We start from the raw sequence: 23,755 nt of genomic DNA on the forward strand, positions 1-23,755 counted from the left end.
AATGTCAAGGAGATTACCCTTTTTAAAAGGAATTTTATGGTTACAGGTATTTTTTTGCTTAGGAAATAAGTAAATGAACTATTTTAGGGAGGATTGCAGCACTGAGTGTGTTTATTGTGCTCTGGAGCAAAGTTCTCCTTGTTCGGGAACATGGGGCCAGAGCGTCCAGGCCTGAGAACCCGCTCTGCCCACCCCCCCAGTCACAGAACTTCAGGCCAGCTGTCTTCCTCCATTGAAAATATCAATCAACATCCAGAAATCACCACTCACTTTGAAAAGCTTGCAAAATGAAGAAAGGAATACCAAGATATGCATGTATAAAACCTAGTCTGACGGTAAATAGACAATTCATGGCACAGAAAAAAGAAAGTAAAACAAAACAAAATGAAACCGATATGTATCACTGGAAAGATCTAAGAATAGTGCATCATGAAATAAAAATGCGACTGCCCTGTAAAAGGAAAATCTGAGACCAAGAAGGTCAACTTAAACATTGAACATGTGACTCACACAACATTTAAAATCAGTGTTGGTGGATGGATTTTTAAAAATTCACCCAGAAAGTAAAAGGTATTCGAGATATAGAAAACATAGTATAAAGAAAAAAGATAAGAAGTATAGAGGATCAATATTGAACTTCAATATCTAATTCATAGGGATTCTAGAAAAATGGAACAGAAAAAAGTAAAGGGACAAAATGTGCAAAGAAATATTAGCAGACAGTTTCTCAGGACTCGGGGTCCCATGCGTTTTTAGACTGAAAGGGGGCCGCTGAAGGCCGTGTAGGAAGAGGACGCCTCAATGCATCAGGAAGGATAAGAGAAACGACAAAAAAGCTTTCAGAGAGGAACATGAAACATACATCAAAACAAAACAAAAAATCATCTTTTTCACCAAGTCTCCAGGTTCTGAAGAATGATTTGAAATCTAGGATTTGATCACCTATAAAAATGAGAAATCCAGTATGACAAATTAATAATCAGGTGTCCTTGGAAACATGTGAGAAGGTACTCGGAAAGTTTCTCTCCTCTCACGTTCTCCACAAAAGGCGACCAGATAAATTAACTGAAAAAAACTGAAAGTAGGAATGTAATTCAGTGGAACTAAACCAGGGTCCAATGGAAATAATGTATAATCCCATGATAACAAGATGGAAGATTCTGACTCTCCAACCATCACCCCCAATACTGGCAGGCTATAGTTTTTCTCTTTAATGTGGGCAAGAGGAGGAGCTAGGAAGTGAGTGCCTCTTGATCTTTAGGAGTTCCTTAGTGCTTTGTTCACTGGGTTTTATACCATACACGTTGTACCATCCTAACTCGTGCTCGTTTTGTGAATGTGTATACTAATTGATATTGCTTGTTTTATATTTATCACGCAGTGATGTGGCTCTGTGATAAATGTGTTTGCATGTTTTGGGTCTTTGTCACTGTGTTAGTGTGTGCTTTACTGTGTATATCAGAAAGAAAAACATGCAGCATACCCAGAAAGCTAATAGCCCAATAGTCCAGGCAATCTATTCCACGCTCCTCCTTAAAGACTTTTTACTTTGCTTGGTTCTCCCTCTCCAAGCCCGTGGCCACTCCTTACTCTCCTTTGCTTGTTCCGTCTTCCCACTGCGTACTCGGAACGGCCGGAGCACAGGGTCACTGGATAGTTTCTTTTTGCGATCTTTGCTCCCTGGGCAATTTCACTTAATGAAATCATTTAAGGCTTTTAACATCATCTTAATACAGATCAATCCAAAATTAATATTTTCATCCCAGAATACTTCAGTTTTCAGAAACTGGTAGCTCCGTTCAGCAAGGCTTTAAAACTTGTAGTCACCCTTTGACTCTTTTCTTCCACACCTCGCATCTAAGTCCCGGGCAAATTTTGTTGGCCTCACCGTCAAAAGAGCTGCAGGATCTGTTTACTAGCATCTCCATTGCAAATCGGCCTCCAAGCCGCTATCACCTCCCGCCTACATGATCAGAACTGCCTCCTCCTCAGGGTCATCCTGTTCCTGCCCTTGCTCCTGGTAGGCTTTTCACAAGACAGCTGCCAGAGGGATGGGTCCTTTTAAAATGCAAGCCAGAACATGCCTTCTTCTGCTAAAAACCCGTCACCAGCTTCCTAGTTCACGTCGAGAAAAGCCTAAACTATTTCAGTGGCCTAAAGACTGTATCCTCCTGAGCCCCAGCCTTCCACATTGGCTCTCTGATCTGCTCCCCTGTCTACGCATCCCAGCGGACTCCTGGCTTTTCTTTAAACATGCCAGGTCTGCTCCTGTGTTGGAGACCTTTTATTTCCTGTCTGGAATACCCTGTCCCTGGGAATCTCACTTCCCCATCTCCTCATGTTCTTGCTGAAATATCACCTTTTTGGTGAGTACTTGCAAGGTGCTCAATACAGATCGATTGAATAAATGAATGAATGAATGAATAGGCTCCAAGTGAAATGTTTGCAAGATAAATGAAATAGAGTCAAAGAAATAGATAAAACAAATAAGGGGATAAAAAATACCAGAACTATGATTTAGAAGGTGTCAATTCCTCCACTCAACAGCTAAATAACAATTATATATACACTCTTTAAAATGAACATTTTTATAAACAGTGTCACGTAACATGAAAAATTAGAATTGTGTTTAGTGATGAATTTTTAAACATTATTTTAAGAAAACAGTGAAAATCGGAGGTAATTTTATGTGGGTTCGGCTTTACTTGATTTCAAATTTTAAAAGCCACACACGAGCTTTTAAGAGCCTCTTTTGTGAACACTACTTTCACTTTCTGGCACCCAGGGGGTGGGGTCCCCCGGGAAGAGCAGAGCCAGCACCACCTGGAACCTGGGAGAAATGCAAATTCTCAGGCCCTGCCCCCACCTCATCCACTGAGTTGGAAAGTCCTGGGGTGGGGCTCAGACCTTTGTGCTTTAACCGGTCCTCCAGGTGAGTCTGACGCCAGCTGAGGTTCCAGAGCGATGACTGGAACCAAACCTGGCCGTCACGAGGACGCCGCTTTCCCGCCCAGTGGAGGCCCTTTTCCAATCCGATTTCTCGGATCACTGGCGCGGTGTGAGTGTGGGGTGTTGTTCTCCTTAGTCCTCCTTGGCTCCCACAGGCCATTTTTTCTCCCTCCGCTCACAACACACTCATGTACACATGAAAACACGCATGTGCACATGTGCACACATGAACATCTGCATAAACGCACACATCATCAGATCAGACTTACTTCCCATTGCACCTTCTTATAGGTCATTATCCATTGGCTTCTGTCCCACACACGAATAAAAGACACCATTTCCCCCATTTTAAAACAAAACAGATTTTAAAACTCTCTCTGGAATTCCCTTTCCCTTTAAGTCATTGTCCCATTTCTCACCTTCCTTTTACAGCAGAACTCAAAATAATTCTCTAAAAAGCCTCCCTTGTTTATCCTTTGAACTCGATAAATTACGCTTTTACTGACACTGTTCTTACCAAGGTCACTTCCCTCGGCGAAAGCCAAAGAGCGATGTTTCGTTCTTACCTGACGTCACCCATCAGCCGCGTCGGGCAATTTCTCCCCCTTGCCTCCTTGAAATACTTTCTTCCCTTGACTTCAGGTCGCCACACTCTCCTGATTTTCCCCAACTCGGCCTTCTCATTCAGTATCTTCACAGGGACCCGAGTGCTAAACTCTTTTCTGTCTGTCTACACCCACTTCTGCATAATTTTATCCAGTGTCATGGCTTTCAATATCATTATATGCTGATGACTGACTCCCAAATTTCTGTCTCCAGACCTAACTGGGGCCCTGAATTCTGGAGTTCAAACCTACGTATATTCTAATATCCACTCATCATATCCATTTGGTTGATTATTGGCGTCTTAAATGAACGTGTCCCAAACTGAGCTCCTAGATATTTCCTCCCAGAACTACTTCTTTAGTCTTTGCTATTTCAGCTGATGGTAACCCCGTTCTTCCAGTTGCTTAGGCCACACACCTGGAGTTGCCCTTGGCTTCTCCTTCTCTCTTATGCCCCATTCAAGATGACAGCAAACCCTCTCAGCTCTACTTTCAAAACATGTCCAGAATTTGACTGGCTACCGTCCCCTCCTCTGTTACCACCCTGGTTGAAGGCACCATCACATCTCGCCGTGGCTTCTAACTGGTTCTGCTCTTCTCTTGTTCCCGAGGGGTCCATCCTCAGCACAGCACAGGACCGGTCCTGCTAGCTATAAGTCAGATCTCCTCACTCAGCTACTCAAATCCTTTCGGTGAAACTTTCTCTGACTCAGAGTGCAGAACAAAGCTCTTCCAGTGACATAAGAGGTCCTGCATGAACAAGTCTCCATTGCCATTTTGATCTTAAATACCTGTTTGGTCTCTTCTTGCCTCTATGTCCTCTGTTATTTTCTTAAACATTTCAGGGTCTGTCTCCAGCACTAGCTCCTTTCTTTGCCTGCTCTCCTCCAAATCTTTATCTCTCTCCCTCTCTTACTTTCTCCAAGTCACTAATCAAAGGTCATAATTCCTATGGTCCTTATTTTAATTTTTCCCAACAGTTTCTCTTTCCATTTTTCTCTCCTTGTAGCTTTGCACTATATAGCACACGGTCTATCTTATTAGTATTTGTGTTGTTCACTGTCTCTCTCCCATGCTAGAATGTAAAGGCTGTGAAAGGAGAGACTTGTGTCTGTTGCTCTACCTGGAACCCAGAGCAGTGCCCGGCACATGGTAGGCACATCATACGTATTTACAGAAAAATTAATGAATGTAAACTTGAGCTCTTAGTTTCAAAAAGTATTCATACTAACCCATAGGCTCAAGAGATAATATAATACTCTCGCATTTTTAATGGGAGAGAATGCACACATTTTTGGGACACCTCAGTTGAGGACTAGAGCTGGGTCCTCTGTATAACCTACAATTGTCCCGGACCAGGACTTGGCGAGACAAGTGGGGCACTGACTTCGAGGCCAGAAAAATGTAACTGGGGGTGTGCACATCTGGTAATCAAGATAAATGATACTTTGCCCTGGCTGGCGTAGCTCAGTGGATTGAGCGCGGGCTGGGAACCAAGGTGTCCCAGGTTCGATTCCCAGCCAGGGTACATGTCTGGGTTGCAGGCCATAATCCCCAGCAACCGCACATTGATGTTTCTCTCTCTCTCTCTATCTCCCTCCCTTCCCTCTCTAAAAAATAAATAAATAAAATATTTAAAAAAAAGATAAATGATACTTTGTCGGTATTCCAGATAAGTAATATTTTGACATAATATTTTCAAAGCAAAGGATCTGTGATAAATCACATATCAAGATTTTAATAAAGACAGGATTCGTCTTCTTGAGTTCCATCAGCCTGGGTCTCCACAGTGGCTGCCCTCCGTACAGATTTTACCTTTTGGTGCCTAGTGACCGTTTGTTGAGTGAGTGAATGAAAGAAGGCCGGAAAATCTGTGCTAGAGGAAGAAAAACCTAGGTCTTCTAGGTCTTTCCTTGTTCCTTGGCTTTAACAACGAAAGCAACCAGCACGTACTCTGCACCAGGTGCTGATCAAAGTGCTTCATGTATACTATATAATAACTTGCTGAAGCCTTTTCCAAACCCCATGACTGGTTATTATGACCATCACCCCCATTTTACAGATGTGGAAATTAAGGTCCGGAAGAAAACAGGAAGACATGTGTGAGTTTGTACACTAGTAAGTGGCAGAGTCAGGCTTGATAGTGGCTGTGTCGGATCTTCTGTGGAGGGGAATTCTCAGGACTCTGCAAGGCACCAGGAGACAGTCCAGGAAAAGGGAATCTAAGCAAATTCCTTGTACTATTATAGAGCAAGTTCACACGGACACCAAAATAAATCATGAAAACAGGAAAAAACAGATGTCACGATCCAAACACTAGGCTGGGGAAACTAATGTGGAATTGTTTTACAAAGCATGTCAAACATATGGAACAAGTTACAAAGCAGGGCCGTTATAGATTTACAAAAAAATACCATTGGCCTCAGGAACCAGGGTGTAGTATAAAAGGAAGAAAAATGAAGGCAAGAGAGACATTTTCTTATTATCTGCAGCAGGAAGGAGAGGCTGCTCTGATAGTTTTCTTATCATTACAAACCTTTTCGAAATGATCTTTCCCAGTGAGAAATTATTTATGGTATCCTTTCGAGTATGCAAACAAGGCACTAAGCTCTAATGGCGCTGTGTGGAAAGGAGGGAATCACAGGTGGGGATCGCTTGCTAGAGATTATTTGCAAGTCTATTCATAGCGAAGGCCATTGACCTTTGCTGCACTGATTTGGAGTTTGTATTATAAGGGCTCTGTTGAGGTTTCTCATTGGAAAGTAGACTAGCCAGTTAATACGTGTAAACAAGTTTTCAGAACATACCATGAGCACATTTTATCGAATATAATCTCTCCACCCTGTACAGAAGCATGCTTTCCCCTTGCTTTGTGTGGAATAGCAGAGCTTTATTGTATGTTTTGAATGCCAGTCATCGCATACATAAAAGTCTTTTTTTTTACTTTTTTAAAAAGATTTATTTATTTATTTTTAGAGAGGGAAGAGAGGGAGAAAGAGAGAGAGAGAGAGAAACATCAATGTGCGGTTGCTGGGGGCTGTGGCCTGCAACCCTGGCATGTGCCCTGGCTGGGAATCGAACCTGGGACACTTTGGTTCACAGCCCACGCTCAATCCACTGAGCTATGCCAACCAGGGCATACATAAAAGTCTTTAGGAAATACATTAAGGGTGAACAAATGTGAGAGGGATTTCCTATTTGCAGTCTTTGTTTCATTTGTTTTAATTGCGTAAGATGTGGGTAGTGACACAGGTTTGAATTGCAGGCCCTCAGATGAGTTTAGGCTTTCCCTCTGCTCTTCCCAACCTTGGTCGGCAGAAGCAGATTTTACGTGGACGCTGGAGCCCTGGACCTTCCCTCCTGAGCTCCTAAACCGGCACCCTGGCAGCCCCGCCTGTGTACTTAGGCTCAAAAAAAAAAAAAAAAGAGAAGAAAAGAAAAGAAAAGAAAAGAAGAGAAAAGAAGAGAAGAGAAGAGAAGAGAAGAGAAGAGAAGAGAAGAGAAGAGAAGAGAAGAGAAGAGAAAAGAAAAGAAAAGAAAGAAAATAAATGTATCCATTCTCAGGCTGCAAGTGGAAATATATATTCTAATCTGTCTTCTTTTAAGATGTGTTGAAATAAAGTCAGATTTCCTTTCCCTGCCTTTCACTTTTATGTAAATTTCTGGGGCTCTTTGAAGTCCCAGAGGGGACTGACACCTGCTCCTTGTTTTTACAAGACCGTGTGAGCACTTGTCCATCTGCACCGTCTCCCCCACGTGCTCCTGGGAAGTGGAAACTCAGTCTCGGTGCGTGTGAGGAATGAACCCTGTTCTAAATCACTAAAAGCCCCAGTGGAAATAAACGAGCCATTTTAATGTAGCAATTTCAGACAAGGGGCATAGGCCCAAAGTGGTATTTTTTTTTCATGTAAAGTGTAAACTAATGTGCTCGTTCTTGACAAGAAAATGGGGTCAGGGAATGCTGAGACCGGATCTCTCCGATGCGTCCTCAGTGAAGCATAAGGCTGCGAGAGGAACCCGGGGTTGATAGCAGCGCTTCTGGTAGTCGCAAGCCGGCTGGGGGAATGGATGTGCACGGCGAACCTGCTAAAATCACTTCGTTATCCATTGGCTGTGTGGCCTTGCACAGGACACTTCGCTTTAATGGGCTTTGGGTTTCGTTTCTGTTTTTCGCTGTAATTCATTTCCTCCCTATATGCAATTAATAAGTTCACATGTTCCATTTCATTCATTCATTTGTTCACTGGACAAATGTATTGATTGCCCACTTCTGTGCCAAGCTAATTACTTGGTGCCCATGATTCAGTGTCAGACGAGACCAGACTTAATTGCTAAACCTGTGGAGTTTATAGTCGAGTAGGAAGAGGTATATGTTAATAACAAATTATGAGAATACGAGGAAAATATATAAATTTAGTTGCTTTAAAGAGGAGAAATGCTGTGAGCTATACAAACACTAAAAAGGGGGAATTGAACTAGTCCATCATGGGTATTAGATTTTGTGCAAGTTTAGGACAGCTAAAATGTTTATAATCATCTTTTTGAAAAACTCAGAAATAGTTTTATTGAATCTCATAGAAAAAGACTTACATCCTGTTTCATAATATGAAGAAAAATTTTAGTAGCTTCTATGAGATCTTGAAGGTAGAAACCTAATTTTGTTAGAAAAAGCTGAGCCTTTAAGACCTAAGTATGAATGGACCTCCTGTGTGTGAGAGAAAATGCAATGTGCTTGTGAGCAGGCTTGAAGGCATCAGATAAAGAGAGGCAGTGTGTGGGGTGGGGTGGGCAAGGCGGCACGCTGGGAGGCAGTGTGGGAAGTGCCCTTGTCGCGATTCCTTAAGCCTTAAAGATACTCAGCTCGCACAGCGCTTCAATGGAAATCGGTGTAGAGGTTGGACTTTGCAACGCCAGGCAGCAGGCCAAGAAACAGCGGCTTAAAGATGTAAACTATTAGGAATCTGCAGAAAGCAAGGCTGGGGGTCTTTGGACTCTCATAAATGACATTGGGTTTTATGGCATTGGATTTAAAGTTAAGCTCAGTAAGATTATTGTGTTGTCCAGCAAACATGAAAGTTATACCACGTTTTAATTTATGTGCTGTATTACATAGAAGAGTATCAAAGAGAAAAATCGGCTCTGCTTCTTCACTACTCAAATGGTATCTGATGTCTCTGGTGCCTGTATCTGAATCCTCTCAGCCTCACCTGCATGCAGGCTTCAACTCACCTTCTGAAAATAACGTCTCCTCTCAGGTGGCACATTTCTTTCCACAGCCACTGGTGGAAGCCTGCTCTCTTGCCGACCATTTGTTTGTACCTGGAAGTGAGGTGATTAACATCTCTGGAGGTGTCCTTTTTGAGTTGTGGGAACAGAGGAATAAATTCATCCCCAGCCGATCCTCAGGTAGACAGTTCTAAGACACATAAATATACGTTTTGTAAGTTCTCCTATGAGAGCAAGCACCAGTTGCCCATAGAAATGACCTTGAGTGTTAGCTTTTCCCTCTGCCTTGATTTTTCCATTCCCTCTCCCAAGCTCCTTGGAATTACTCCTCAAGTGGGATAGTTACATGCAACTGCTTGCTGCAGGACCTGCTTTTCGGGAAACCTGAAAAGATGACAGATGGTAGAATCTGGGCATATTTGAAAAGAAGGAATATAGATGCAGCTATCTTTCCACTTCTAATTTGTCCAGCATTTTAGAATGATTATAGGATGATTAAATTTCATCCTTGAAATTATTCTGAGAGTAAGACTGATTACTATCCTCACTATACAGATGGAGAAACTGAGGCTCGAAGTGAAGATGTGAAAAGTGACTTGTTCAAAGTCACGTGGAAGTTGCCCACATGGAACTAAAATTGGTCGTTCCAATCCATATAGCCTTCATGGAATGCTTATTGTGTGTCAGGCCATGGGCTAGGCATGGAAACACGTGTGTGTCTTTCCCCTGGGCCCTCTCCATGTTGCAGAATTTCCTCCGTGGGGCTCTCCAGGCCTGACCCAGAAGGGAGGGGCACACAGAGCTCCGATGGCTCCAGCCTTAGGAAGGGCTGGTGGTTGGGACGTTCGGGCTGCTTTCTTCTTGCAGTTGCTTTTGCCCCAAATGGGCAGAGGCCCAATCCCTCACCCCCCTCTTCAAGGTGGCTTGTCTCAGCCCTTGTCTCACTCTTCACCCTTGAGACACTCCCAGCAGCACGGCCCAGGACCGACAGTTCTAGACAGACTTCTCTCAAACAGATGGTCTTGGTGGCTTTTCTTCCCTAGTCTCTCTGCTCGGTCAGTGCGGAAAGGTTGTGACTTAGGCTATGGGGTTTATCTGAAGGCTGCGTAGGCCATAGGTTGCTGCTCACTGCTCTGAAGTATGATAACACTTCAGCTGTAAGTGGGTATTAAATTGTTTTTCAGCCACAAACAGTGATCAATCAAATACAAATGGTCTGATTGCTGAAAATGATTCACGCGTCTGATGTAAAATTTAATGATACCGATCTGGATCAATAATGCTGAACTACCAGCCCACAAATTAATACGCATGCCTTTATTTATACATGAGTGATCAATGTAAAAACAAAATCATTGAAAAACCATACATTGTTTTGCTGTCTGTGCGGTACAAGTATATTACAGATAGCATGAGAAGTTAACCTTATCATGTCCCCGATATGACATACAATAGCACACATGTGCAGAACTGCCAAGTGGACATTGTATCTGAAAACAAACCTCTGTTATTGGCAGAGACACTGAAGCAGAGCTTGGGTTTCAGGTCCCACAAAACGTAATCAAAAAATTATGTGAAGCTAAAAAAGATTTGCAGATAAAAATCTTCCAGGTATTGATCTCATTTATATATAATTTGAAGAGTCTGAAACCTTACTTTCCTAAAGGATCAGGGTTCTTACTGATCATTTTTCAAAGTTTATGGCTGTTTTACAAAGTTCATATTTATTACTTCCTGTAAAGATTTTTTTTCACTAGCAAAGAACAAAACAAAACCATAAAAATAAAACAAAAACTCTGGGGTTTATAAATTTTTTATATTGATATTTTATTTCATAATGTCACCATACAGGGCTTAGGGCTGGAGAATTTTATGTGGTATGGCATTTTGTATGGAGTACTAAGGGGAAATAAAAGATAAATGATTATAGATGAATATATAGTATATATTAAACTATATATAATAATATTTATCTCTATATAAAACTACATATGTATAAATGTATATATGCACACACGTGTGTATATATATACAGTACAATATGCAAATAAAGTTATACAAACACATATGTATAAACAGGTGTCTCACCTGGATTTCCTTGAAAACTGAGCTTGACACAGGCTTAAGTGCTAATGCTTTATTGGGAAGAGAATCCCAGGGTAACTAGTTAATAGCAAGAAGCAGATGCAAGATGGCGTGTTACCATGCGGACCACGGCTTCACCAAGAGCCACGGAGACGCAGTCGCTCTATCAGCCGTGCCCCTGCCTGACCCCGTGTGCCATTGTTGGACGCCAGCGTGACCAAACTCTGCATGTACACAGTGCGTTTAAGGAGAGAAGTGGGATGGCATTTATCTGCCAGTTCTCTTCCATTTCCTGCTTTCTGTTGGTCGAACTTTGTCTTGTGGAAGTTGACTGCACCCACGCTTAAGAGGTTCTATCACCTGGTCCCCTTGACAGCTTTGGAGGAGCTGTGCCCCATGTGATGTGTGTTTCTGGAACTGAAGTCTGGGGACAATGGGAGTAAACAGGGGCTGTAGCTATGTTGCTTGTTTGCCTTCCGATTCAAAGTCATGCCCCTGTGATAGAGTGCATGAATGGCCCCAATTCCTCACGCTTCTCCGTATCCACTTCCTTTGGCAGTAGATCCCCTATTAATACTAATCCCATGGCTTGCCTTGTATAATATCTTGCTTTGGCCAAAATAACTTAATGATTTGACCTAAACAGAGACTTTAAAATACACGTATACATTTCTACTTCCTCTCTTGCCTCTGATTGCCCTGAAAATGTATTCAAGGTGGCCGAAGACCTCACCTGGGCTAGCCTGTTGAGGGGATGTGAAAGTCATGTATAAGTGAGAACTCAAGGAGGAGAGCTCAGTTGTCCCAGCTAGGCTATCCTATACCAGTCTGCAGGCCACTGACCCCAAAACTGTCAAAGAGCCCAGCCAAGATCAGCAGTCAACTACCCAACATGCAGCTGATACATGAGTGAGCTCAGAAAAGACTCCAATCACCTGTTAACTTCTAAAATAGTCACCAATAATAAAAGCCTATTGTTTTAAGCCATTGAGTTTGGAGTAGGTGTGTTACATAGCAATGGCTGACATAATGTCCCAGTTAGTGAGATTTTGGGTGAATGTATGATCTAATCTTTTCATAGCAAGTCTACAGGAGAAATGAGCCAATAAGAAGAGCTTGACATATTAAACACTTAACAATATACCAAGGAAATATTTGTATTATATTTTGAAGTTGCTCAGAAGAGAAAGAATAGAAAATAACGGGAGGGTAGCTTTGGGGTAGGCTGTTTTTATTTGGGAGAATGTAAACACGTCTCATCGGCAAGTTGAACATATTCTGGGTACATTCGAACCCAGTGTTTGTTTTATACTGGCATTCCAGAGCCATTTCCACATAGGTAGGGCGATCTTGGGCTGGCAGGCAACAACCATTTCCCAACAAACCATTGTGTCCACTGTTGCTTTGAGGTCGCTGTGCAGAAACATGAGTGGAAATAAGTGCATTGGGGACCTCAGAAGGTTTGGCAGTACGTTTGAGATGCTTATATGAGCCACACAAGTTAGGAATCTGGAATGGAAATCTCCTAAGAATAACCATTCTCACGAAATTTCCAATCCCTCTTGTTTTTGGCAGAATTTAAAATTCCGTGGAAGTGGCTCATGTCGCAAGACTTCTGTGTGGTGCTGGCCAGCACCAGGAAGAAGAGCGGCCCAGGAAAGGAAAACCAAACCAATGTGGCTGCATGTTTTCACGCCTTTCAAAAGGTTTGGGTTTGGCTCGAACCAAGAAAGAGCACTTGGGGTTTTTATTTTTGTGCCAGCTCCTTCAAATGCCATTCACCTGACTCATGCAGCTTTGAACAGCAGGAGGAAACCAGAAAGTGAATAATTTTTCAATATTCCTGATGTTCAAATGTGCTTTGAACTAAGCAGAATACAGAATATCAAATATGCTCATACAATTTTTTCCTGGAGGGTGGAGTGGCAATGTGATTTATTCATTAGCCAATTTATTAGGTGCCAGACATATAGGTGACCTTAAGGTATACGAGACTCAGTTTCCCCCCTTAGATAGTTCACATGGTTGAGTAAGGTGGACAAACCTGGACCACATTATCTTGCCCTTTCTAAAAGTTCATTAGAATTTTAAAATCCTAGGATGCATACATAGTATCTGTGTTTTTGAGGATGATTTTGCCATCGCTCTCATCTTACTATTGCAGAAGCTGACTCTACTGCTTGGGACTTCCTACCATCTGTTGTCTGCTTGGCGAATTCCAATTTCTACCCCAACTCTAGCTTAGGCATCAATTTTAATCTTGCCAGACATAATTAACTACTTCCTCATCTTTGCTACCTTTCTACTTTGTACATGTTGGCATTACTGCATTTAACATACAAAATTGTGTTCTTCACCCAGTGCCCGGGGCGTCGTAGAAGTCTGATAAATGGGAATGGTTTGCACACTATACCACTGTATAAAGTTCCCTTTCTGAAACACATGAGCACTCCATCAACATTATCTCTGAACTCCACACTAATTAACCACTTGTCATTCCCAATGAGATTTTTGTCTCAGCAGTTTCCACCACTGCCATCTTCCAGGTCACTCTGTCAGCCTTCTCATAAACAAATATGAAAGGTCAGCGAATGCTCATGGGTTAGTTCTTTTTTTTTTAAGAATCAAGTGGCCTAATTCTATGTCACCATGTTAAAGGGATCGTAACTTCTGGACTCTAGCAGCCTTTACAGCACTGAATTACTTGACATGAAATACTATGGACTTGAAATACAGAAACTCTAATTTTCCACAAAGTTAAAACAGGATGGGAATAATCCGATTTAGCTATTTTTCAAGTCGCCAGTGGCTGGGTACTTCATCAGATTACAGCATGAGATAGTTCTAATGAAGCAAAGGTCGGGGGTTCACATGCTCTGCCTGGTCCAATTACTGTCATTATTTTTCACTTTCCCCTTCCACTTCCTTCAGTCTCAGGTCTCCCACCGTTGTGCGAAGGGATGTCCAGAAAAGGGAGCACGGGAAGGGTTCAGGGGAAACCCGCCTTATTTCTGGAAAGACAACTGACAGTTTCCGCGCAGTTGCCATGCGTGTCTGTGCCGGGGAGGGTCATTCTGGTACATATGCACATGCAAGTGTCTGTTCGTCTACTCTCTTTTCCTTGTGTGATTTGAAAAGCATGCGTTGTCTTAGTCAGATGGAGGGATTATGTTACTTGAATACGGGTATTTAATGTACATTATCACATTTATTATCATATCAAAACCAGATGTTTAAAATTTGGGCTAGAAATTCTATAACCCGGATTGGATTACCTCAGGGTCACCGTCCCAACTAATGCCTCACTGCTCAATGGTATTTTGTTATGGCTTTAATAGAGCAATAATGTGTTTCCATAAGTCTTAGTCTGGTATTAGATGACATGTGGACTAATTTTGGTGGGTTGAGCAGACCTGTAGGGGGTTATACAAACCCGAGCAATTTGCTTCCCCAGCAATAAGAAAATATGAGAAGAATTATTGTTAATAGTCAAGGCATCTTTCTTGCTCTCTCTTCTTCCCTCCTCTGTTCTCTCCCTTTCATTCATTGTCTTTATCTCTTTTATTTAAAATTATTGTCATTTTTCCTCCCTCCAAATATCCCTCCAACTTCCTCCAGGAGCAGCATCAACCTCTAATTACTAACTTTCTTATCTCAGCAAAAGCTAATTGAAAACTTCCTCTTATGTACCTTTCTTGCATTGCTTCTGTACTGATCAAATTAAAACAAGCCAGCTTAGAAAAACTGATAGCATTCTTGATTTTTTAAAGTGATAATCAATGCAATTTAGATAAGGTTTTAAAAAGAGGAAATAAAAGCCTAGGTGGAAGCAAGCCAGCGATTCATCTGTTTGCATTAATAGGTTCCAGCAATGGTACCACAGGCACGGAAAGCCTGCTCGCCACTGCACTTAGCAGGCACATGAGCTTAAAAATAAACTTTGACAATGTAGATCTCTTTGTCCTTTCAGGAATGGAAAACATTATGTACTTCAAAGCATACTAAGCCCGATTTTAAAATGTAGTTGGGATCTCGTTCCTCTGGCAACTGGGAGGGTCTTCAGGCTCCACGCAGGACATGGATGCTTCATGTGGGATAGTACTTGACCCACAAACCAGGGAGAGTACATGACGCTGGCAGTTTGGATCTGCTCGTTTGTAAGGAAGGAACTTTGTCTTGCAAGTTCTCGGGAATCACTGGGATATAGTTCATCCCTTCAGTCAGGGGAATTTCTTTCTGCACCCAACTGCTAGAGCAGTATTTGAGTAGCTTATTTCACTGGCATTACAGCAGCGTTTGTTCCTTTTTTGAGTGCTTTTGGACAGGAAATCGATCTATAGGATAACATTCGCACAAAAAAGAAAACAGTATGGGACGATGGCTTGTTAGTACAAGTGACTCTGTTTTGGAAATTACAAACAAGAAGCCTTGGAGGAAGAACGGCTTTAAGGATCAAAAGCATGATGACTCCTGATGAAAATATCCCCAAATGATGAACCCACGAGCAAAAAGGAACTTCTACTGTGAGTATCTTAGCAATAATCCAGTATCTGGTATGTTTTCACAGTTTCTGGAGTATGTGGAGTGGATTTCCAAACAAGTACTTGATGCAGGGAGTCTTCATTATAGACACGTCTGTAATGAAACTCATGAGTCATTCCAACAGTGGGTTAGTTACTGAAATTTTTTGCATGACCTCACAACCCTGAAATGAACTGCATGTAAATGTAGGCACCTTTTATGCAATAGGCATGTTATATGAGGCTTTAATTGTGTGCTGCATTGCTCTGGCAACGTGAAATGATCAACATGAGTATCTATAAATTCCATTACATTGGAATTCTGGCCATTTAAACTATGCTTACTTTGGTTTCATGTTATAGCTAATCCTGTGACTTTTTCCTACATAGATCGCCACATATTATTTGTAATTTACTGAAAATATTTCCTCAGTGAATTGTATTTGTGTAGTAGAGAAGAGATGGCTTCGAACCTTGGAAGTGGGGAAAAATTGTGTGATAGTTTAAACTAAAACTTGGGAACTAAGATCTCTCTTTTTTACATTTCCATATTTATTCAGTGAGTCGTTTTGTTTAGATGGCTCTATATAAGACTTCTCAGTCCATGGGAATATTGTTGTGGTCTTAGAATGTGAATCAAGCTCATTAACAGCATAATCGCATGTAAATATTACATATAGCCAAGTCCATCTTTAGTCCCTGGCATAAAGTATATACTAAATAGACAGTTTTTGAATGTTGAATATATGCTGGTGTTGGGTAATAGGACAAAGGTCCTGCTTGTATAGTGATCATTTCATTTCAGGACTTTACTTTGTAAACTTATCCATGAGTATGATTTAATTCTGTCTTATAAAGTGCTATATAATAATGAGGTAATGTTGTATTGCTGTTTTCAATAAGGATTTTTTTAAAAATTAAATTCTAATTGATTTCTATTCTTGGTTGTTTTGATTTTGCACTAGAAAGGAGGTTATCAGCCATTGTTTATCTGAAGAGATATCAAAAAGTTTTGGGGACAATTCAGTATATAAAATGTCAGCTTATTTACAATTAGCACGTAATTTCCAGGTGCTAGTTTGTGGTATCGGGACTTGGAATGCACAATTTTGGAGCCCCCTCTGCTGAGGATTGCTGGGTAAGCCAGGACACTGGCCAAGCCCTGAAATGTCAGGGGCATGAAAATAAGCTAAGAGGCGAGTGTATTAAGAGACTTGGAGTCAAACCAAGTATTTCTGGAGGAGAGAAGCAGAAACTATGGAGAAAGGCACGGAGTGGGAGCGAGCTGGAGAGGTAAGGTAAATTCATTAGAGATGCCATCTCTGTCTCCTACGGTGTCAGATAGCACTGTTCTGATACTCTAAGTGTTTTTTTAGATCGCTTGCTATAGATACTTGTTCAGCTGAACACATGTCTTTTTGCCACTGCAAGTATGAAACACGAATGCTGTGCACGTGGTTTTATTGCATCTTCTTAGAAGGGTGGTGGGATCCTATGGGTAGGAATAGACAGACGCTGTCACTAAGCAACAATTATCACCAAGGTCAAATACTTTCGGATAATCATACATAACATTTGGATAAGCTTCCATTACCCTTTAACAGTTCAGTTCAGTCTCCTACTGAGAAGTATATTTTATATATCATTTATCTAGGTAGATCTAATTAGAATAAGATATTCTACAGGAATCACTTGGAGGTTCTTTTCAAAATTAGATGGTTGGTTGATATTGTCTGCATGAACACGTTTTCAGGCTAAAATCATCTCGATTCATTATGCAGGATTCTGGGACCTCAATCAAGGAATGATGCAACATTAGTGAAGTCCTAAGGCTTTCTCTTTTTAAGGAAAGGGAAGGCATGTGATTACAATATAGAAGCCAAGAAAGTAATGTATGATAGAATGATTAATATTTTGAGGATTATCTTCAAAAGGAAAATGTGGGCTGAGACGCCCCCCCAGCAGGATGTGGTTTCTGATGACAAATAATAACATGAATTTTTATGGCACGTTATAAATTTTTTCCTAGTTAGTTGTTTGACATCAGAGAAATCTGTCAGAACTGTCCAGAGATCTGTTGGTCGTATCAAGAGGAATGAGCTTCCTACCACTGGTAGATGAGGAGGTTCATCATAGAGTGAAAAGCGAATATTTTGAGTCAGACAAATGTATATTGGAATTACAGATCACCCCACTTATAATATGTGTGACCTTGAGCAAATTATTTAAACTCTAAGTGTCTGGCTCCCCACATTTAAAATGGGGTTAAGAATTCTTCTGTTTTAGGATTATTATAGATTAAATTAGATCATTTATATCAGTACCCTGGCCTGTAGCAAGCGGGCTATGACTAGATAGCTAAACTACATAACCTTTCTAACCTTGTGGTTTTAGAATTCTAGCTGTTTAAAATACGCTCTATCTTAGATTGTGCTAAAAACTATCCAAAGATGTAACTCAATGGAAATATCTATTCTCACCGAGTGGGTTTCTAATATCAGAAAATCATAAAGCAAAGCTACTACATGTGCAATAGAAGAATGAGTAAGGCAATAAAAATATATATAAATCAGATATAATGAATTTTTAAAAAGATTTTATGTATTTATTTTTAGAGAGAGGGGAAGGGAGCAAGAAAGAGAGAGAGAGAGAGAATCATCAATGTGTGGTTGCTTCTCACATGCCCCCTACTGGGAACCTGGCCTGCAACCCAGGCATGTGCCCTGACTGGGAATCGAACCAGCCACCCTTCAGTTCACAGGCCAGCACTCAATCCACGGAGCCACACCAGCCAGGGTGGAAATAGTGAGTTCTTTAAAAAGATGCTTTAGATGTGTTAGGTGATGATATCAATTTGATGGACTATTCTACAGTCCTTGATGATTTAGGCAGTGGAAACACTGGAGTAGCTATTACTAATTAATTTTCCCTTTCATCCTGTGTCTAACCATCTTAAGAAACCCTCTGTAATCAGCAAAGACATTCTCAGCAGAAATTAATGGCTTTTTCAGAGTTTAATGACTGAAAATGTTCATCTTTAAAATATTTCCTGTGACATCTTTCTATGGTGCCTGCAAAAGCTAAAATGTATGTGGGTGGAGTTTTTGATGATTTAATTTATTGTGTCCATTTGGTACAAGTGCAAAGCACTTGGCAGAACCACTATTCTCAACTACTGCTTAGGCTGGCTTAAGCACTGTTTATCCACCACAGATGGGAAATAACAGTCTAGCTGTTAGACTTACTATATGGGGAGTTACCATGTATTTGGGAGAATGTCAGCGGTGGCTATTAAAGAAAGTATTATCTAGTACATGTATAGTGGCATTTTCTTCTCAAACCATTTCCTCATACATTATTTTATTTTTCTCACCCTTGAAGTGGAGATGGATACCGCATTTCCTTCATTTGCTGCATTCTATGGATAATAAACCTCGACTGTAAGCAGAATTGTCTAAGGAGGAAGTTGGATGTGAAGGGATGAGACTGTGGGTCTGCTGTGATTTGTCTGATTGCTTTATGACCATCTCTGGTTTTTATCCAGAAATACATGGTTCACCGAGAAATATATGATTCTTCCAGTTCTTTCATGCTTTAGTAGGAGCCTCAGACTCCTACTTCGTATTGTACCGTCATCCACAGTAGTCCAACCAATCAGGCAAAAGATAATATAGTATAATGAGCTTCAAGCTCAGTCAGGTGTGTGGAAAATCCTGCGTGCCCAGCATTTTCTGTCTTCTCTACCGTCAGTATCTCCCAGGCACTTCAAGAGAGTCAAGGGGTTCGTATTTACTCAGTTAAATTGTTGTGTTTTACAAAAGAATCAAGGCCACAGTTTGCTCTTGACCTCCTTCCTTGGTTGAAATTCCATGGATCTGTACAATTGTATTTTACGTATTTTATATTATTTATACATTTCATGTAGACATACTATACTGCCATATTGTATCATGTTATATTGTCTGACAAACGAACCAAGGGACAACATCAGGGCAAACTCTGCTCCATGTGTCTTCAGAGGGCTGATAAACCAGGTCTTGTCAGCACAGATTTTTAGACTCGGGGCCTGGTTATACTTGTTGATTTCGGTGGAGTGGTCGGAAGTCTTCCTTCAGGTTTAGCGTGACTGAGGATTTAGGCCCGCAGGAACCATGCTTTACAGGTCTAAGAGGAAAACAGAAAACTACCTAGTAGCAGGGCCCAACATCTCACACAAGTCATCCCTAGGTGATTTTGAAATCAAATATGTTATTTTCATATCAATAGCTTTATTTGTGCCATTTTTAGCTTCTTTCCTCATTTTCTCTTCATTGAAAAGTTTATCGTTGCTGCATGTTCTGTATAATGCTTCTGGTTGGCGGCATTTCATGCAAATGGAGGCTTAGAGGGAATCGAGGGATAGAGGGCTGGGTGCCTATTCCTTTGAATAGAATAAAACTCAGAGAGGGGGTTACTGTGCATGAGCGTTGCTCAGGCTGTCTTGGCCTTATTCTTTCTTTCTCCTGTGAAAGAAACAGCCTCTAAGGTTAGATTAAGTGCAGCCCAGCTACTAGAGATGTGATCGCAGGTCATTAAATAGTATAATGCAAAAGTCTTTGTTTTTCATTCTGCTGTTTTTGGTCTCTGGAGACCCGAGGTCAGAGGTTATGATGAGCCAAACAGTCATGTGGAAAAGCAACCAGGAACTTGTAACAACTTGAGGTTTTAGAGTTGTGAGTAGTGGGGTCCTGACAAAGTGCTTACTTTTTTTGCCTTCATATTTTAAAGGTTCGTTTTATGTTTGAAGAAAGGTATACAAGATTCCTACTTTTTCAGGGTGAGATGGTCCGCTAAAAGAACACAAATTTTTGTCATATATGCTTATTGAAAATATATGTATTAAGTAAAATTCACTAACTTTTGTGTGTTTAGTTCTGTGAACTTCCACCATGTATGGAGTCTTGTAACCACTACCACAGTCCACATGCAGGACAGGTCCTTCAGCCCCAAATGGTCTCTCATGCTGCCCCTCTGTGGTCAAAACCTCCCCCATTCTGAACTGCAAGGACCACTTACCTGTTTTCTGTCTCTACAGTTTTGCCTTTTCTAAAACTCCACATAAGTGACACTTAGCAGGATGTGTTTGTGATTCATCCATGATGTCATGTCTATCAGTTGTGTGTTTCTTTTTATTGCTGGGCAGACTTTTATTTTACCAGAGTTCGTTGATTTACTCAGCAGTGAAGAACATTCAGGCTGCTTTCAGTTTGGAGTGATGGCGAACAATGAGTATAAAGTGATCCAAACACAGGTTTTTGTGTAGATGTAAGTTTTCATTTTTGTAGGGTGAGTGAATGCCTACCTGCAAGTGGGATTCCAGGTCATGTGGTCAATGTACATCTAACTTTGTAAGAAGCTGCCATGCTGTTTTCCAGAGTGACCTAACCATTTCGCATCCCCACCAGCAATGTATGAGAGTTCTAGTTACTCTGTGTCCTTGTCAGCACTTGGTATTGTCAAATTTAAAAAATAAATCTGAGCCATTCTAACACGCGTGTGAGGATATCTCACTGTGGTTTTAAATGCTACCTTTTTATGTGCTAATTTTCCATCTGAATGTCTCATTTGGAGAAATGTCTGTTCAACTCATTTGTCTACTTTTTACTGGATATTTGTTTTCTTGTTATTGCTTTTGAGAGTTCTTTTTCAATTATGGGTAAAAGTCCTTTGCTGGATTTGTTATATAAAGGTATTTTACTGTAGTTTTCTTTCATTTTCTTAGCCATCTTTTATAGAGAGAGGGGTTTTAGTTATTATGAGGTACAATTGATTTATTTTTTTCTCATAAGGGTCAAGTTCTTAGTGTTGTATCTAAAAATCCTCTTCCTAACCCAAACTCATGAGAATTTTTTTCAGAATATTTATAATTCTGTGTTCTACATTTAGGCTTACTGTGTTAAATGTTTTTCATAAGGTATGAGGTGTGGGTTGAAGTATATATATTTTTTTGCATATGAATGCCTGATTATTTCAGCACCACTTGTGGAAAAGACTATATTTTATTAATAAAATTGCCTTTGCACTTGCACTAAAAATCAGTTGAGTATATTTTTTCAGATCCATTTCTAAATTCTCTGTGTTTGTCTCATTAATTTATGTGTGTATAGTTTTACTAAAACTATATTATCTTGATTAGTATAGCTAAAGAGTAAGTCATGACATCAGGTAGTGTGAGTCCTCTAAATTTGTTCTTCTCTCTCAAAGTTGTTTTCTGTGTCCTTTCCCTTTTCATATAAATTTGTGATCAGCTTGATAGTATCTGCAAAAATCCTGCTGGGATTTTTATTGGAATAAGTGTTAAATCTCTAGAGCAATTTGGGGAGACTTGACATCATAATGGTATCTGAGCTGTCCAATCCACCTATTTAGCTCTTCTTTGATTTTTTTCAACAGTGTTCTATAGTTTTTATCATATAGAATCTACACATTACTTGTTAGATTTATACTCAAGTCTTTAATTTTTGGAACTATTATCAATAATACTTGAAAAAGTTTGTTTCCAATTTTCATTGCTTATATACAGATACATGTTAAATTGTTTGGTATATTACCATGTGTCTTGCAAATTTGCTAACCTCATTTCTTAGTTCTAGGAGCTTTTTCTGGAAATTATTTAGGTTTTCTATGTAGATCATGCAGTTTCTGAACAGAAACAGTTTGATGTCTTCCTTTCCAACATATGCTCTTTTTTTTTTTTTTTTTTACATTTCTCATTGTGCTCACCAGGGCTTTTAGTACTATGTGAAATAGGAGTGGTAAGAGCAAACATTTTTTATTTGTTCCTGATTTTAGGGAGGAAAGATTTAATCTTCAGCATTAAATACGGTGTTAGCTACAGAGATTTTTGTAAATACACGTTATCAGGTTAAGGAAGTTTCCTTCTAGTGTAAGTATTATAATTATATGATGTAGTTTTATGAGGGTTTTTATTATGAGTACATTTTAATTTTTTAAAAATCCCTTTCCTGCATCTGTTTATATAATCATGTGGCTTTTCTCCTATTGTATGTTAGTATGGTGGATCATACTGATTAAATTTTGAGTGTTAAACTAGCCTTACAGTTTTAGGATTAATCCCACTTGATTGTGAGGTGTGTTTTGAAAAAGTACACCTCATTTTGTTAGATTACTGCTAACGTTTGTTGTGGATTTTCACATATATGTACACAAGTGGTATTGGGCTATAGTTTTCTTTTCTTGTACTGCCTTTCTGTTGCTTTGGTGTTGGGGAATACTGACCTCATAAAATGCCAAAAATTCTCCTTTCTGACTCAGAATGTACAGATGTTAACAAAATGTTATTTGAACAGAGAGGGATTTGTGATCAGGTTTGCCATAATGCTGTTCCATCTAGAGGTGCTAATCTAAAGAACACATAGTTAATAAAAGCAAGTGGGACACCTAATTCATAAAATTCAGTGAGACTGTGTCAGAAAACTGTTTAACGTGATAATCCACGTGTGATGTAAGTTACGAAATCACACCCAGCCCGATCACCTCTCATTCCCACCTTGCTCTCATGAGGTCATGTTTGTACACGGGGTCCATCTGGTCGTTTTCCCATAAGCCGATGAGACTCTGCTAGTGTTTCCATGCCTATCCTGAACAGTGTAATAGCTTTATTCCACAGAGAGATGAATTTTCCAGAGTGAGTGGAAACCTATATTTATCTCCCTGTTTTCTCGATGGGACAAATGTAGGCTGCTTTGATGGTATGATGATGCCAAATATAAGAACATCAGCTTAAGAAAGAGAGTTCTGAGCTCTGAAATGAGAGCGAGGAAGACTGGTATGGCAGCCGTCAAACCTTTTAGTTCAGGAGCAGTGTGAGAAGCGTGAGAACAGCACAATGTGGTGGTTATGGAAGTGAGCTCTGCAGTTCGACTGCCTGGTTTTGAACTTGCCAGCTGGGTGACCTTCGGTGAGTTACTAAACCTCTCATTGGTCATTTTGAACAGAATTAGTTTAAAGTTCCTTCTCAATTTTCCTCTCATTTCTGGTTTCCCAGGTGTGAATTCTCTGTTGTGTTGGGCTCTAAGTCTTTGGCTTGTCTTCTGTAACGTTTGACTCCTGAATGTTACATTCTCAGATTATTTGCTTTTCAAGGATGGACTTCCTGCAGCAGTCCTCTGTGTGAACTGGGCTGTGGTCACCTCTCTCTGGAGTGATTTTCCACGCCTTCAGATCCTATGCTGCAAAATTCAAGCTTTTCAGCTTGAGATTTTGAGCCACATGAAATTCAGGCTTACACACAAACCACAAGGCTCTCGACTCTTTGGCAGGTAACTCTGCATTCATTCATGACCAGGTGTGGGTGGTTTATTTCGGGGT

General features: G+C 40.4%; 1 protein-coding gene across 1 annotated transcript in view; it reads left to right on the plus strand.

The window, feature by feature from the left end:
• Window positions 1–15,331: 15,331 nt before the first annotated feature.
• Window positions 15,332–23,755, plus strand: part of KCNK2 (potassium two pore domain channel subfamily K member 2) — a 160,712-nt gene continuing 152,288 nt past the window's right edge. The window contains exon 1 of the mRNA XM_036015995.1: window positions 15,332–15,388. Within this exon, the coding sequence (XP_035871888.1) occupies window positions 15,355–15,388 (34 nt within the window). The 5' untranslated portion in view covers window positions 15,332–15,354. The remainder of the gene's footprint in view (window positions 15,389–23,755) is intronic.

The sequence above is a fragment of the Phyllostomus discolor genome, chromosome 14 (assembly GCF_004126475.2).
Source record: "Phyllostomus discolor isolate MPI-MPIP mPhyDis1 chromosome 14, mPhyDis1.pri.v3, whole genome shotgun sequence".
Taxonomy (NCBI): domain Eukaryota; kingdom Metazoa; phylum Chordata; class Mammalia; order Chiroptera; family Phyllostomidae; genus Phyllostomus; species Phyllostomus discolor.